At 73.1% G+C, this 15,667-nt stretch overlaps 3 protein-coding genes across 4 annotated transcripts; all 3 read right to left on the bottom strand.

Annotated features, from left to right (window-relative positions):
* Nucleotides 1-3: 3 nt before the first annotated feature.
* On the bottom strand, nt 4-3,254 carry MYL6 (myosin light chain 6). Of its 2 annotated transcripts, XM_066985781.1 has the most exons (7): nt 3,114-3,254; nt 2,788-2,815; nt 1,233-1,376; nt 943-1,116; nt 773-850; nt 622-660; nt 4-241 (listed from the first exon to the last, which is right to left on the bottom strand). In XM_066985781.1, the coding sequence occupies exons 1-6, from the start codon at nt 3,114-3,116 to the stop codon at nt 632-634; spliced, it is 456 nt and encodes a 151-aa protein (XP_066841882.1). In that variant the 5' UTR covers nt 3,117-3,254; the 3' UTR covers nt 4-241; nt 622-631. The 2 variants fall into 2 exon arrangements, with proteins under 2 accessions (XP_066841882.1, XP_066841881.1); XM_066985780.1 differs by lacking the exon at nt 622-660.
* A 1,339-nt stretch (nt 3,255-4,593) lies between these two features.
* On the bottom strand, nt 4,594-12,749 carry ESYT1 (extended synaptotagmin 1). The gene is given in 32 exon segments (XM_066985453.1): nt 4,594-4,855; nt 4,971-5,020; nt 5,099-5,204; nt 5,294-5,425; nt 5,519-5,620; nt 5,789-5,939; nt 6,031-6,175; nt 6,297-6,383; nt 6,478-6,549; nt 6,666-6,761; nt 7,002-7,091; nt 7,224-7,272; nt 7,356-7,438; nt 7,539-7,715; nt 7,958-8,101; nt 8,174-8,323; nt 8,917-9,003; nt 9,098-9,169; nt 9,253-9,345; nt 9,445-9,534; nt 9,646-9,694; nt 9,796-9,878; nt 10,156-10,332; nt 10,414-10,537; nt 10,628-10,683; nt 10,826-10,915; nt 10,993-11,065; nt 11,190-11,263; nt 11,388-11,498; nt 11,500-11,523; nt 11,663-11,704; nt 12,459-12,749. Coding segments are annotated over 32 exon segments (3,204 nt in total). The 3' UTR covers nt 4,594-4,821.
* Nucleotides 12,750-13,223: 474 nt separating this feature from the next.
* ZC3H10 (zinc finger CCCH-type containing 10) lies at nt 13,224-15,625 on the bottom strand. Its single transcript, XM_066985775.1, has 2 exons — nt 15,478-15,625; nt 13,224-14,972 (listed from the first exon to the last, which is right to left on the bottom strand). The coding sequence occupies exon 2, from the start codon at nt 14,936-14,938 to the stop codon at nt 13,763-13,765; it is 1,176 nt and encodes a 391-aa protein (XP_066841876.1). The 5' UTR covers nt 14,939-14,972; nt 15,478-15,625; the 3' UTR covers nt 13,224-13,762.
* Between the last annotated feature and the right edge of the window lie 42 nt (nt 15,626-15,667).

Raw genomic sequence — 15,667 nt, 5'->3', positions numbered from 1 at the left:
ATCTCTCCGCCGCCTCTTTATTCGCGGAGCAATAACTTAGCCGGTGGGGCTGGAGCGGTGGGGGGGGGGGCGTGGGGGGAGCTCAGCAGTGGGGAGGGGGGGCAATGGGGAAGGAAAAAAAAGAAAAAAAAGGGGAAAAGGCACAAAACCCAGACTGCAGGATGGGGGGGGAATGGGGGGGGGGGAAATGGGGGGGGGGGGTACGTAGGTCTTCAGCCGCTCAGCACCATCCGGACCAGCTCTGCGGAGAGAGGAGAAGAGAGGGGTGAGGGGGGGGCTCCGCGCCCCCCAGCCCTCGTCCCGGAGAGAGGCAGGAGCCCGCAGCAGACCCCAGGCAGACGGAGGAGGAGAGGCGGCAGCACCGGGCGCTCCGGCTCCCGCGGGCACGGCTGCGGCTCCATGCAGAGGGGCATGCGGGGGGGGCAGGGGCTGCACCGAGGGGGGGGCGGGCGGCGAGAGCGCAAACCAGGCGGCTTTTTTTTTTTTTTCTTTGCTTAAAAAGAAAAAAAAATTCCACCCAAAAAGTCAAAAGAAAAAAATTAAATGAGGAAAAAAAGGGAGGAAAAAAATGGTAAGTAAGTAACTGAAGGGGGGGGGAGCGGAGTATGGGAAGAGGCGTACCCCTGCGGCTTCACCCTGACAAGATGTGTCTCACAAACGCTGGGAGGAAGGAAGGAGATGATGGTCAGGGAGGGCTTGGGAACGGGGCCGAGCCCCTGGGACCCCCCCCCCCCAGCCCTGGGGACCCCCTGGCCGCCGGCCCGGCGCTCACCTTCGTAGTTGATGCAGCCGTTGCTGTCCTCGTGCCCGGCCACCAGCTGCTCCACCTCCTCCTCCGTCATCTTCTCACCTGTGGGACAGCGCGGGGGCGTCACGTCGGGGTGGCTCTAGGGGGAATTGGGGGGGTGGGGGGGGGGGGGCCGGGACCGGGGCGCTGCTCACCCAGGGTGACGAGGACGTGGCGGATCTCGGCGCCCATGACGGTGCCGTTGCCCTCCTTGTCGAAGACCCGCAGCCCCTCGACGTAGTCCTCGAAGCAGCCCTGGTCCTTGTTCTTGGCGATGGTCTGCATCATGGGCAGGAACTGCTCGAAGTTCAGCGTCTTCAGGTTCATCTCTGCGCGGGGGCACGGAGAGCTGTGGGGGGGGGGTCCGGGGGCAACAGTCCCGGGGGGGGGGGGGGGGTGTATAGGGGGGTGGGGAGGGTGTTGGGGGGGGTGTTGGGGCGCTCACCATCGCTCTTGGGGTTGCCCAGCACCTTCATGACCTCGGCGTTGGTGGGGTTCTGGCCCAGCGCCCGCATCACGTCCCCGCACTGGCTGTACAGGATCTTCCCGTCCCCGGTGCGGTCAAAGAGCTGGAACGCCTCCTTGAAGTCTGCGGGGCGCCCGCGTCAGGAGGGGGCCGGGCACCCCCACAGGACCGTGCACCCCGTGGGAGCTGGTGCTGCAACGGCCTGCACCTACGGGACCCCGTAACCTGCTCCTACGGACCCTGCACCTATGGGACCCCATAACCTGCTCCTATGGACCCTGCACCTACAGGACCCCATAACCTGCTCCTACGGACCCTGCGCCTACAGGACCCCGTAACCTGCTCCTATGGACCCTGCACCTACAGGACCCCGTAACCTGCTCCTACAGACCCTGCACCTATGGGACCCCATAACCTGCTCCTACAGACCCTGCACCTATGCGACCCCATAACCTGCTCCTATGAACCCTGCACCTACAGGACCCCATAACCTGCTCCTATGGACCCTGCGCCTACAGGACCCCGTAACCTGCTCCTATGGACCCTGCGCCTACAGGACCCCGTAACCTGCTCCTATGGACCCTGCACCTACAGGACCCCATAACCTGCTCCTATGGACCCTGCACATATGGGACCCCATAACCTGCTCCTACAGACCCTGCACCTATGCGACCCCGTAACCTGCTCCTATGAACCCTGCACCTATGGGACCCCATAACCTGCTCCCATGGATGCTGCACCTACGGGACCCCATAACCTGCTCCTATGGACCCTGCACCTATGGGACCCCGTAACCTGCTCCTACAGACCCTGCACCTACAGGACCCCGTAACCTGCTCCTATGGATGCTGCACCTCCGGGACCCCATAACATGCACCTATGGCCCCTGCACCTGCAGGACCCCGTGAACTACTCCTATGGACCCTGCACTACGGACTGTGCACCTCCGGGACCCCATAACCCCACCGATGCGATGCTGCACTGGTAGGCTGCTGTAACCTGCACCGATAGGACCCCCCCCCCCCCAACCTGCACCTATGGGACCCCCCACCCCCGGGACCCCATCACCGGCACCCAGCCCCCAACACCCCAGATTCCGTTTCCCATCAGGATCCGGTTTCCCGTCGGGAACCCGACGCCGGGGGGGTCACGGAGCGCCGGGGGGCCCCGCCCGTGCAGGAAGGCCCGGGGCCGCCTCCCGCCACCCCCCCCCTCCCCCCCCCGCCGCACCGGGGCGGCCCCGCCCCGCAGGAATGCGCGGCCCGGCCCCGCGCCGTGCCCATATAAGGGCAAATGGCGCAAGAGGCCCCGGAACCCCCCCGGCCCCCGGTGTCCCCCCCCCCGCAAGGGCCCCGCGCCCCCCGGGTCCCGAGCACCCCCCCCGCCCCGGGAGCGGCCCCGGCCCCGGCCCCGGCCCCGACGCGACTTTGCCCCGGGACCCGCCCGGCCCGCGGCGGGCAGGAAGCGCGGGGAGCGGCGGGGCCGGGCCTCGGCGGGGGGGGTCCGGGGGCGCCGGGGGGTCCCGGTCACTCACCGGCGGTCTGCTCCTCCGAGAAGTCGCACTGCGGGGGGGGGGGGAGAGCGCGGCCGTTAGCGCGCACCGGCAGCGGCACCGCCCGCGCCGTCGGGGCCCCCGCCGGGTGCCAGCGCCGGGGCCGCTCCCGGTCCCGGTCCCCCCCCCACCTCCCCGCCCTCCCCGCATCACCCCCCGCCGTCACCCCCCCGCCCGGTGCCCGCCGCCCCCCGCCCATCGCATCCCGGTTCCGGTGTCGTCGTCGTGTGTGTGACCCCCCCCCCCCCCCCGTCCCGTCCCGTTAACCCCCCCCCCCCCGGTGCCGCCCCCCCTGCCCCGCGCCCCACCATGGCGGCGGCCGCTCCCGTTCGCTCCCGGCCCTGGTCCCGTCCCCGCTCCTGGTCCCGCTCCCGGTGCCGGCCCCGCACTGGGCCGCGGCCGCCGGGAGGCGCCTTTGTACGGCCCCGACGTCACCGCGCGCCCATTGGCCGAGCGCCGCCGACGTCACCGCGCGGTATCGAGCTCATGCATTATGCATGAGGGGGGCGGGGCGGGCTGCAGGCCACGCCCCTCCTGCCGGGGGGATTTTTTGCCTATAGATGGGCAACGAGCGGGGCCGGAGGGGGGGGGGGCACCTGGGGGGGGGGCACCTGGGGGGGACCCCAATGGGGGCACCCAATGGGCGGTGGGCCGGGGGCACCCCCAGGGTGGCCCATCCCCCCGGGGGGGCACCCCAATGGCAGCACCCCCCTGGGGGACAAAGTGTGGGGGGGCACATCCCCATGGGGGGGGGCACCCCAATGGCAGCACCCCCTGGGGGACAAAGCAGGTGGGGGGGGGGCACATCCCCCTGGGGGGGGCACAGCCCCATGGGGGGGGGGCACCCCAATGGCAGCACCCCCCTGGGGGACAAAGCAGGGGGGGCACAGCCCCCTGGGGGGGCACTCCAATGGCAGCACCCCCCTGGGGGACAAAGCGGGGGGGGGGGCACATCCCCATGGGGGGGGGCACCCCAATGGCAGCACCCCCCTGGGGGACAAAGCAGGTAGGGGGGCACATCCCCATGGGGGGCACAGCCCCATGGGGGGCACATCCCCCTGGGGGGGGGCACCCCAATGGCAGCACCCCTCTGGGGGACAAAGCAAGTGTGGGGGGGGGGCACATCCCCATGGGGGGGCACATCCCCCTGGGGGGGGCACCCCAATGGCAGCACCCCCTGGGGGACAAAGCAGGTGGGGGGCACATCCCCTGGTGGGGGGCACAGCCCCATGGGGGGGCACCCCAATGGCAGCACCCCCCCGGGGGACAAAGTGGGGGGGGGCACATCCCCCTAGGGGGGGGCACATCCCCATGGGGGGGGCACCCCAATGGCAGCACCCCCTGGGGGACAAAGCAGGTGGGGGGGGGCATAGCCCCCGGGGGGGGGGCACCCCAATGGCAGCACCCTCCCAGGGGACAAAGTGGGGGGGGGCACCCCAATGGCCCCAGGCGGTGGGTGGCCGCCCTGTAGGGACGCCCCAACGCTGGCACCCAACAGGGGACACCGAGGTAGGGAGCCCCCCCCGGCAGGGGGCACCCATGGGACAGAGCCCCCCCCCCCCCCCCCCCACCCCAGGGCCCCCAGGAAGACACCGCCATCTCCTCCCTCCTTTATTTGCTGGGGAGCGTGGGGGGGGGGGGGGGGCGTAGCCCCCCCGAAGGCAGCAGCGCTGGGGGGGGGCGCGGCGGTGGCGACGGCAGCTCTGACAAAAGCGGCTCCCAGCAGTGGGGGGGGGGGGGGGGGGGGGGGCACACACAACCCGTGCCCCCCCACCCCCCCCCGGCGCTGGGGAGGTTTCTCGGTGGGTAAAAGGCACGACATAAATAACAGTCTGCGCAGGCGGGGGCGGGGGGGCCGCGGGGCCCCCACCCCGGCTTCTTTGGTCAGTGGCGAGGCGGGGGGGCCGTGGGGGGGGGGGGGGACACACGACAGCCGGACGAGGCCCCCGTGCCCCCCACCCCCCCACCCCTCACACGGCCCCAGGCACAGTGGGGAGCAGGGGCTGGGGGGGTGCGTTAGGGGCTGCCCCGCTCATCCCGCAGCTCATACCTGGGGGGGGGGGGGGATGAAATGGGGGGGTGGTGAGATGGGGGTGAAATTGGGGAGGGGGGAGAGGACAAGGGCATTGCCCCCCCCCCAGGACCCCCAGCCTGACCCCACTCACCAGCGGGTTCCTCCCTCGGACAAATCCACCTGCGCCAGGTCCAGATGGAGCTGGGGGGGAGCAGGGGCTGAGGGGGGGCTCTATGCCCACCCCCCCCACCGCCCCCCGCCCCCGCAGGCCCCCCCTACCTTCCCCAGCACCTCCTTCTCCCGGGACATGAAGGACGCGGCGGCTTTGACGTGCGCCTCCAGCTTGCGCCGCGCTGCCTCCTCGGGCGGCACGTCCCACTCGAACCTGGGGGGCACACGGCCATGGATGGGGGGGAGCACCGGGAGGAGCTGGGCGGCCCCCCCCCAGCCCAGAGGGCCCCCCCGCCCCCTCACCTCTCGTTGAAGTCGGGGTTCAGGGTCTTCCTCTGCACGCCCGTCTTCCTCTTGGTGCCGCGGCTGCGGTCGGGCAGCAGCACCAGGGACACGTAGGGGTCGGGCAGCTCCTTGGAGAGCGGCTTCAGCTTCCTGGGGGGCAGGTTTGGGGGGGGGGGGGATGATGGTGCTGGGGGTGGAAGGGGGGGTCCCTGCCCCCTGAGCCCCCCCCGCCTCGCCGCTTACCTGCAGCCGTGCACGATGGCCACCAGCTTGCGCTCGTCAGCGTGGTACCAGACCGTGAGCTGCAGGCGGCCCAGGGGGCCCCCCGGCTCCTGCTCCGGGCGGCTGGGGGGGGGGGGCACGAGGAGTGGAGGGGGGGCAGAAGGAGTGGAGGGGGGCACAAGGAGTGGAGGGGGGCACAAGGGGTGGAGGGGGGAAAGCAGCTGAGGCTCACAGCGGCCCCGGCCCCGGTCCCAGGGGTGCCACTGCCCCCCCCCCACCCCCCAGCCTTACCTCTCGGTCGGGGGGGCAGGCGCTGCCGCAGCAGCCCCCCCGGCCCCGCTCTCCTCCTCCTGCCCCGCCGCCGCTGCCTCCAGGGGCTCGGGGTCCCCCTCGGGCGGGGGGCGCCTCCAGCCCCCACCCCCGAGTGCTGCGACACCAGGACCTGGGGGGGGGTGAGCAAGGAGGGGAGGGGGGGGGGGGTGAGGAAGGTGCTGTCTGTGTGCCCCCCCCCCGCCCCCGGTGCCCGCACTCACCCCGAGCTGCGCCCGCAGCAGGACCTGGCTGCCGGGGCCCCCCCCGGCCAGCGGGAACCACCCGTCCAGCGCCAGCCCCTCGGCCGCCAGCAGCTGGGGCAGGGGGAGGCTGAGCGAGCCCAGGGGCTGCCCCCTCGTCCTTCACCTGCGGGCGACAGCGGCTCAGACGCATCGTCCCCCCCCCCACACACACACACCGGACCCCCGAACCGTGGGGGGGGGGCCCCAAACGCGGGGGACCCCCAGACGCGGAGGGGGGCACAGACCTGCAGCTCCAGCGCCTCCACGTGGGGCCGCTTGATGAGGAAGGAGAAGCCTTCATCCCACACCGGCTCGGCACTCGGGGCGCAGGTCTGGGGGGGATAAGGGGGGGATAAGGGGGGGCAGGAGTGGTCAGCGACCCCCCCCGACTCCTCTGGACCCCCCCCCCCAGACCCCTCGTCCCACCTTGGTCTTGACGGAGACGTCGCGCACGGCCAGGCTGGCGAAGGCGGCGGGCGGCTTGGAGCCCTTGCGGAGCTGGGGACACAGCATTTGGGGAGGGGGGGCACCAAGGGGGCCGGGGGGGGCACGGGAGGGGGTCCCCGGGCAGGGCCGGGGGGCGGGGGGGGTCCCAGGCCCCCAGCAGGACTCACCGGGAGGTCGGCGGCGCGGTCGAGGAAGACGGAGAGGAGCGCGGCCGAGAGCTCTTCGCCCCGCGAGGGCTGCAGGAGGCTGTTGGCGTGCAGCACCTGGGGGCAGCGGGGGGGGGGGGGTCCGGGCAGCGGGGGGGGGCGCATGGGGGGGGGGGAGAAAGGGGGACGGTGTTGAAGGAGGGGGGTGAGAGCGAGGATGATGACGGGGACACGTGGGGGTGCATGGGAAGGGGGATGGGGATGACAGGCGATGGGGATGGGGACACGTGAGGATGAGGAGGGGGTCAGGGCCCCCCCCCGTGCCCCCCCCCGCCGGTGCCCCCCCCCGCCCCGTACCTGCTCAAGGAGGGCAGCGCTGGGGCTCGGCTCCAGCCGCTCCAGCCGCACGTGCAGGCGCCCGGACTTCACCTCCTCCAGGGGCAGCCACTGGCGGGAGGGGGAGGCCGGGTGAGACCCCCCCGTGTGCCCCCCCCCGTGTGCCCCCCCGCCCCGTGTGCCCCCCCCCCCGTGTGCCCCCCCCACCTCCCGGTGTGCCCCCCCCCCCAACCCCTCTCCTACCTCATCCACGAAGTGGCTGCTCAGCACCCGTCGCAGCGGCACCTTGCACCTGGGGAGGGCGGAGGAGGAATTGGGGGCGTGTGGGGGGGTCTCACTGCTGACGCCCACCCCCCCCGGCCCCCCAGCACCCACCGGCCCAGGAAATCGTCCTTGTCGATGTCCTTGTCGAAGAGGTCGAACTCCACGTCCTGCCCCGGGACGTTGTCCACCACCACCTGGGGGGGGGTATGGGGAGGGGGTGTCACCGAGGGGCCCCCCGCAGCACAGCCGCGCTCTGGGGGGGGGTCACCCCCCGTCCCCCCCCCCCACACACACCTCGTAGATCTCGTTCCAGCGGGGGCTCAGCTCCTCCTTCACCACGCGGCTGCGGAACGCCTTCCCGGCCACGCGCACCTTGGCGTAGGGGTCGGAGCGGCCCCGCACCATCCCCCTGAAGAAGTTGTCCTTGGCCACCAGGTTCTCGGCTTCCAGGAGGTGGATCCGCAGCACGGCCTTTTTTTGGGGGGGGGGACACAGATATTGGGGGGTAGGACACGGACACAGCAGGGGGACGCAGACAGGGGGGAGGGCGACGCATGGCCGCGGTGTCGTGGCGGAGCGGGACAGCACGGGGGGTCCTGCCCCGCGCACCCTGCCCCGATCCCCAAACCCTACTCCCCCCCCCTTCCCACCCCCAAGGACCCCCCAGCCCCTGAGCTCCATCCGCGCCCCCCTTTCCCATCCCCTCTCCCCACCTCGGTGCCAAACTGGGGGTCCGGACTGGCCTTACTGGGCCGGCGGGCGCCTCCGCTACCGCCACCGGCACCCACCGGCACCTCCAGCGTCCCCGGTGGGGCGGGCTGGGGGGCGGCGGATTCGGGGGCGTCCAGGAAAAGAACCTGCGGGGGTGTGGGGGGGGGTCAGCGCGGGGAGGGAGGCGGGACCCCCCCCAAAAGCCCCCAGCCCCTCACCCTGAGGACCAGCTTCATGTAGAGGCGGCTGGCGGGCCCCGCGCGCTCCAGCGGGAAGGGCTGCGCCAGCGTCAGCTCCGGGGCCTCCAGCAGGCGCGAGAGGTGCACCGAGAGCGAGCCCAGGCTGCTCTGGCGGGTGTCGTCCTTCACCTGGGGGGGGGGGCACGGGGCCGGGGGGGGGGCGCAGCACGGGGAGAAAACGGGGGAATGAGGGCAAGGGCCGGGGGAGCGCGCGGGGAAAGGGGGCAGGATCTGGGGGAGCGGGAGCAGGGGTTTTGGGGGGGGGGTGCGGAGAGGGGGGATAGGGGAAGGGTTTGGGGGAGAGCACGGGGGGGGAATGGGGATTCTGGGGGGGGGCACAGGGGGGGAATGGGGATTCTGGGGGGGCACAGGGGTAATGGGGCAGGATTTGGGGGGAAGGGTTCTGGGGGGCACAGGGGGGGATGGGGGCAGGAGTCTGGGGTGGGGACGACACAGGGGTAATGGGGCAGGATTTGGGGGGAAGGATTTTGGGGGGGGAGCCCGGGGAATGAGGGCAGAATTCTGGGGGGAGCACGGGAGGAATGGGGGCAGGATTTGGGGGGAAGGATTTTGGGGGGAGCACGGGGGGATGGGGGCAGGATTCTGGGGGGAACAGGGGAGGATCTGGGGGGAGCACAGGGGGAATGGGGGCAGGATTCTGGGGGAGCGTGGGGGGAACGGAGGCAGATTTTTTGGGGGGGGGGAGCGGTGCTGGGACCCACCTGGATGTCCACGTCCTGGTTGGCGGGGTCGTGCAGGAAGAAGCGGAAGGCATCTTCCCAGACCGGGGAGCACGTGTTGTACACCACCTGGGGGGGGGGAAGGGGGCGGCGTGAGAGACCTCCCCCTGCCCCCCTCCCTCCCCGGGGGCCGCATCGTGGCCGTGCCCCCCTCTCCCCCCACCTTGCTCTCCCGTGTCACGTCCTGCACCGACACCTGCACCATGGGGTTGGGCTCCTTGCCCGGCTTCTTCATCTGCACAGAAATTGGGGGGGGGGGGCGTCAGGGGGCACCTCATAGCCCCCCCCAGCCCCCCAGGACCCCCGGCCCCCACTCACGGGCAGCTCCTGCGCCCGGTCCAGGTACACAACCAGGATGGCGGCTGACGGCGGGTCGGGCTTGGAGACGATCAGCCGGTTCCTCTGCAAAACCTGGGGGAACGGGGGGGGACGGCAGGGAGAAGCGAGGGGGGGGGGGCATTAAGCAGGGCAGAGCCCCCCCCCCAGCCCCCCCCACCCCGAGCCCCTCACCTCCTCCAGCTTGGAGGCGTCGGACAGCAGCGTCAGCCACTCCAGGCGCAGGTGGAGGCGCCCCCGGCCCCCGTCCTGCAGCGGGAACCACTGGGGGGACACAGCGGGGTCAACACGGCCCCCCCCGTGCCCCCCCCACCCCCCCCCAAAACCCGCAGCCCCCTCCCCTCCTCCCACCGCTGCCCGCAGCCTCCTCCTCACCTCCTCCAGCACCCGCGCCTTCAGCACCTCCCCGAAATCCAGCTTCATCCTGGGGGAAGGGGAGCGGCCGTGAGCTCGGGGGGGGGGTTGGGGGGGGTTGGGGGGGCCGCAGCCCCCGCCGCCGCCAGCCCGGGGGTCCCGGCCCCTCACCGGCCCAGGAGGTCGTCCTGGTCGGGGTCCTTGTCGAACAGCTCCACCTCGATCTCCTGCCCCGGCACCTCGTGCACGATGAACTGGGGGACAGCGTGAGTTTGGGGGGGGGGGGGGCAGGGGGGGGGTCCCTGGGCCCAGCACTGCCACGGGCACGGGGCGGGGGGGTCCCCTCAGGGTGTTCCCAATCCCCAAACCCAACAGGGGACACCCCAAGAACCGCCCCCCAACACCGCAGCCACGTCCGGTGGGGACAGGGGGTCCCCGCAGCCCCCACCACCCGGGGGGGGCAAAACGGGACATGACAACGCAGGGGGAGGGCCTGTGCCGGCACTGGGGGGGCTGGGGGGGGGTCCTCACCTCGTAGACCTCGTCCCAGGTGGGGTTGAGGTTGTTGGGGACGACGCGGCTGGTGACGAGCTGGGTGCCCACGCGCAGCACGGCGTAGGGGTCCGACTTGCCCTCCACCAGCCCCCCCATGAAGCGGTCCTTGCTCCGCAGGTCCCGGGCGCCCCGGAGGTGCACACGCACCACGCCCTGCACGGGGAGGGGGTGAGAAGGGGACCGGGACACCCCCACGCCCCCCCCCCAAAAAAAAACCCCCTCCCCAGCCCTTACCCGGGGCAGGGGGCAGCGGAGCTGCGCGGCCTCGTGCAGGTCGGGCACCAGCGGCACCAGGAGGCGGTTGGGCAGGACGAGGTACGAGGCGATGGTGTCCATGATCATCGTGTCTGAGACAGAGCTGGGGGGGGGTGAGGTGGTGGAGGGGGGGCCATGATTCCCCATAGCCCTGGGGGGCTGGGAACCCTCCCCCGGTAATGCTGGGGCTCACCTGAGCCCTGGGATGTCCAGCAGGTTGGTCATCCCCGTCCAGTTGATGTCCAAAGTCTGGGGGTTGGGGGTCAGAGGGGTTGGGGGTCAGAGGGGTTGGGGGGGTCAGAGGGGTTGGGGGGTCAGAGGGGTTGGGGGACCCCAGCCCCGTCCTGCCTGGGGGGCCGAGGGCTGCCGGTCCTGTGGGGGGGGCACTCACCGGGCGCCGGATGAAGAACATGGTGAGCGCCCCCACGATGGGCACGTCCCCCAGGAGGGGCTCCAGGATGATCCGCAGCGTCCCGTGGAGCTGGGGGGAGCAGCGCTGAGATGTGCCCCCCCCCCCCCCCCCACTTCCTACCACACAGCCCCCCCCCCCCCCCTCACCTGCATGCCCTTCACCCCCGCCTTGCAGAAGAACTTCTTCACCTCCACGTCGATCTGGACGTCACCCACGTAGCTGGGGAGAGGGGACGTGGCGAGGGGGGCCGTAGCAGGACCCCCCCCCCGCTGCCCCCATGAGCAGCCCCCCCCAGCAAGGGGGAGCTCCAGCAGCTACACGGGGGGGGTCTCCGCCCGCTCACCTGATGTTGAGGTCCAGCAGGATCTGCCTCTTGTGGGTGCCAGGGTGCGCCCGGACCCCCAGCACCCGGAGGGGCTGCGGAGACAGCGGTGAGGGACGGGGACCGTGGGGGGGGGGTAGGGGTAGGGGGGGGGGGCTTAATTTGGGGGAGGGGAGGTGGCGGGGGCGGGCGCCAGCTCCACAGGAAGCCCCCTCCTACCTTCTCGCCCATGTCCACCTTGGTGAAGGTGAAGGTCTGCAGGTGGGTGTTGGAGGCGCGAATGGCCGGGGCGATGTTCTCCGCCAGCAGCTTCTCCATGTACTGCCCGAACAAAGGGCCAGGCCTGGGCCAGGACCTGCCGGGGGAACGGGCGGACGGACGGAGGGACGGACGGACAGACGGACGGAGGGACGGATGGACAGACGGACAGAGGGAGGGGATGAGCGACCAGCCGGACACTGACAGGCAGGGCAATGCAGGGCCGGGCTCCTCACCTTGTTCAGCCATTCTGCCCTCTCCACGTCCGGGAAGCTCACCTGGGGGGGGGACAAGGGGGGGGGGGGGCACGTTACAAGGCCCTGGGGGCCGCAGCGGTCGGTAACCGCCAGCCCCGTGCCTCAGTTTCCCCCCCCCCCCCCCCGGTGCCGTGACCAACGCCTGGCCGCGACCCCCCACGCCCGGCTCCTTCAGGGGGTCCTGGGGTGGGGGGGGGGGGGGGGGCACCGGGTTCGGTGCCACGGGGTGGGGGCCCGGCCCCCCCCCCAAAGCCCGGGGGGGGGGGATGCGGTCTCTGCGGCTGCCCCAGGCTGCAGGCAGGCAGGAAGCGGCCCCCCCCCGGGGCCCGTGAGTCACGGCCCGGGCGGAAGCCGCGGGAGATAACGGATTGCGGGCAGGGGAGCCCCGGGGGGGGACGGGACAGCGGGGTCCCGTGGGGGGGGACGGGACAGCGGGGTCCCGTGGGGGGGAACGGAACCGGGGGGACCTCGGGGCCGGAGCAGGGGTGGTGCAATGCGGCGGGGGGGCTCCGGGTGGCGGGGGGGGGGGGGCGCCGCGCAGCAGCGGCTGGGCGGGGAAACGGGACGGGAAGGTGATGGGGAGCGGGGACGGCACCGGGACGGGACGGGGAACGGGATGGGGACGGGGATGGGGACCGGGACGGGAACGGGATAGGGACGGGGATGGGATGAGGACGGGGACGGGACCCCCGCCCCGGGACGCAGCCGCCGCCCCCTCCCCGTGCAGGAAGCGCCTCCGGGAGGTAGCGGCGGGCGGGCCCCGCTTACCCCAGGCCGGCAGCTCCCCGCGGGCCGCTCCCAGCCCGGCGGCGGCGGCGCGCACGGCCGCTTCCTCGTCGCTCTGCAGCCGGGCGGCCAGGCTCAGCCCGCGCTGCCGGGCGCGCCGCCGCCGCCTCCAGCCGGCGTAGAGCGCCAGCGCCAGCAGCACCGCGCCCGCGCCCAGCCCCAGCAGCCCCGCGGCGTAGGCGGGCAGCGCCCACAGCAGCCGCCGGCCCAGCGCCGCCAGCGCCGCCGCGCCCGAACCGGGGCCGGGGCCGGGACCCGAACCCGCGCCCCGCCGCTCCATCGCGCCGCCGCTGGCCACGCCCCTCCGCCGGCCGCGCCCTCCCGCAGGCCCCGCCCTCTTCTCCAGGCCACGCCCCCTCGCCCCCTATTGGCGCCCAGGACCCGGGCGGCGCGCGCTGATTGGCGGCGCGGGGAAGGGGCGGGGCTCTCGGGGCCCGCTGCTCCCCCCCCTCCCCTCCCGGGGGCCCCGCCCCGCGCCCCTGCCCCCCCCCCCCCCCGGGGAATAATTATTAAATTATTCGCGGTAAAACCATTTGCCCTTTTTTGGAGCGGCCGCTGCTCTGCCCGCGGGGTGACGGCTTCAGGGCCCGCAGGGAGCAGGCAGCCCTCGTGTCCTGAACCCCCCCTGGGTCCTGAATGCCCCCCCCCGGGTCCTGAACTCCCCCCCCCCACGGTCCTGAACCCCCCCTGTTCTCTGCCCCCCCCCCCCCCCCCCAGCCCCGCTCCCCCCACGGACTCCGCGGGCACGGGCGCGTGGCGGCAGAGCCCACACGGGTCGCGTCCTTTAATAGCCGAAAACGTTACACGGGCCCGGGGGGGGGGCCACGCCGCCGGGACAGGGAGCGGCCGGTGCTGCCCCCCCCCGGCCCCCCCCACGAGCCCCGGTGCTGGGGCTTGTGGCCCCCAGTGCTGGGGGATGAGTCCAGAGCAAGGCTCCCCCATCGCGGCTGTCCCTCTGTCCTGCTGCCCCATCGTCCTGCTGTCCTGGGGGGGGGGGCCGGCGGAGGGGCTGAGGTCACCAGGAGGCCCCCATGCCCCTTGCCCCCCCCGCCCATTAACCCCCACTTCCCTGAATTCGCCGCCACGCCGAAGCCCGCACGCGGCTGCTCGGGGTTAACGGTGGCTGCGGCCACCCGCCGGTGGGCCGGGGGGGCGCCCCCCCTTCCTGCGGCCCCCCCGAGCCCGGAGGCGGGGGTCCCCCCAGTTTCTCCGTTCCACACCGGGGCTCGGCTCCCGCTCGCCTCCTGCCCTCGCCCCCCCGAGGCGGGCGGGCGGCGCGGCGCGGCCGGGAGGTCAGTGCGGCATGGCCGTTATCCGCATGCTCTGCGAGGCGATGGGGTACGTCACCATGGGGGTGGTGGCGTGGCTCATGGTGATGCCCCCCAGCGGCTGCGCCATCGACACGGCCACCGGAGCCACCGAGACGGCCACCGGGGCCATGGAGACCGGGGGGGCCATGCCCTGGGCAATGGTCTGCGCCAGGGCGGCCGAGAGCGGGGTGATTTCGGGGTTCATGGGGGGAGCGGCGTTGGCCGGGGGCGCTGCCTGGGCGCCGGCGGGCGCTACCAAATCCTGTTGGGAAACGGGCCGGGGCTGCAGGGCCTGGCTGCTGAGCGTGGTGTGGGTCTGCGCGATGCTGTGGTTGTAGTTGGTGACGGTGCCCACGGTGGGCGCCAGAGTCTGCTCGGTGGCCGTGGCGGTGGAGCTCAGAGTCATCACCTTGGCCTGGTTGCGGAACTGGGCGTTCTGCTCCAGCAGCACCTCGTTGGTCGCCATCAGGTTGTTCACCTGCTTCTTGAGGTCCTCCACGCGCTTGCGCAGCATGATGTTCTCCTCCTCCAGCAGCCGGTACTCCACCGTCCGCGGGCTGGTGAAGCTGTACTCGTAGGTGTCGAAGTGCAGCCCGTCCACCCGCCGCCGCTTCAGCACGGGCTCGTGGTCGTCGTAGCGGTCCGAGTCGTACATGGCGTCGTAGCGGCGCACGGCGGTGCCGATGCCCTGCTCGCGGGCGGCCATCCCCCGCGACTCGTACTCGTAGTCCCGCTGCAGGTGCTGGAACTTGCACTTGGCGCCCCGCTGGCAGTCGCCCTTCAAGAAGTCCCTGCAGATGGGCACCTCCTCCTTGCTGTTGGGCAGGTCGGCGGGGGAGAGGCCGAGCCCGGCGGCCACCTTCTGCCGCAGGCGCGGGGGCAGCTCCCCCGTCTTCTTGTAGCAGTCCTCGTCCTCCTTGGTGCCGTGGATGAAGCGGCAGTTGAGGCGCACGCACTCCTTGTTCTGGAAGTCGTGGCAGAAGATGAACTCGTTCTTGCGCACGCCCAGGTTGGTCACCTCGCTGATGTCGGGGTGCCGGAAGCGGCAGCGCTTGCCCCGCTTGCAGACGTTGCGCAGAAAGTCGCGGCAGATGTCGTCCGCGTTGGCGCCCACCTCGTCGCCGCCGCCGCCGTTGTTGTAGCCGTCGCGGTCGGGCATCTTCGCCGCCGCGGGGGCCGCCGGCCTCGGGGCACTGCGGGAGGGAGGGAGGGGGGCAGGCAGGGTGAGGGCAGCGCACCGGGGGGAGCACTGGGGGGCACCGGGTGGCCCCCGCCCCCGGGCAGGGGACAGCGCGGCCCGGCCCGGCGAGGCCCCAGGAGCCTCCAGGCGCCTCCGGTAGTGCCCGGGCAGCCCCGTGCGGCCGCCGCCCGGTGCCGGTCCCGGTACCCTCACGAGGGCGGCCCGGGCCCACCCCAGGAGCCGCCGGAGCCCCGTCCCGTGACACCCCGCGGGGACCGGGCCCGGTCGCACCGGGAGGAGAGCGGGGGGGCGGGGGCCGGTTCCTCCGCCCCATCACGGGTCGCCATGGCAACCGCCCGCAGGCCCGGGGCAGGCCCGGCGGCGGGGCCTGGCGAGGCCCAGTCCGGGACGGGGCGGCCGCGGCCGCCGCGGGGCCCCGGCGGGCGGCGTGGGGGCGGCCCCCGGCGGCGGAGCGACCCCGCCCGGCGCGGCCCGGCTCGGCCCGGCCCGGCACTCACCCGCTCGCGGCCTCCTCGCGGGTCCTCCAGCGCCAACAATGAGCGGCCCCTTCCGGCTGCCGCTCTGCGCCGGGCCGGAAGTGCTCTATGGTGCTTCCGGGGCGACCCGGAACAAGCCCCGGGGGCCTTCCCGGCGTGCCGCGCGCGGCCCGAGATCCTCTTCCCGGTCCGTGACGTCACAGCCGCGCGC

Source organism: Anser cygnoides, chromosome 32 (assembly GCF_040182565.1).
Source record: "Anser cygnoides isolate HZ-2024a breed goose chromosome 32, Taihu_goose_T2T_genome, whole genome shotgun sequence".
Classification (NCBI taxonomy): Eukaryota; Metazoa; Chordata; class Aves; order Anseriformes; family Anatidae; genus Anser; species Anser cygnoides.
This window is presented reverse-complemented; position numbering and strand designations above follow the sequence as displayed.

Excerpts from the sequence above, each read along its gene's own strand:
- MYL6 (XM_066985781.1), bottom strand. Across the intron at positions 1,377-2,787 it reads CTCGGAGGAGCAGACCGCCG|ACTTCAAGGAGGCGTTCCAG; the intron begins GTGAGTGACCGG and ends GGCGCCCCGCAG. Across the intron at positions 851-942 it reads CCACGTCCTCGTCACCCTGG|GTGAGAAGATGACGGAGGAG; the intron begins GTGAGCAGCGCC and ends GCTGTCCCACAG.
- ZC3H10 (XM_066985775.1), bottom strand. The coding sequence starts at position 14,938 with ATGCCCGACCGCGACGGCTACAACAACGGCGGCGGCGGCGACGAGGTG.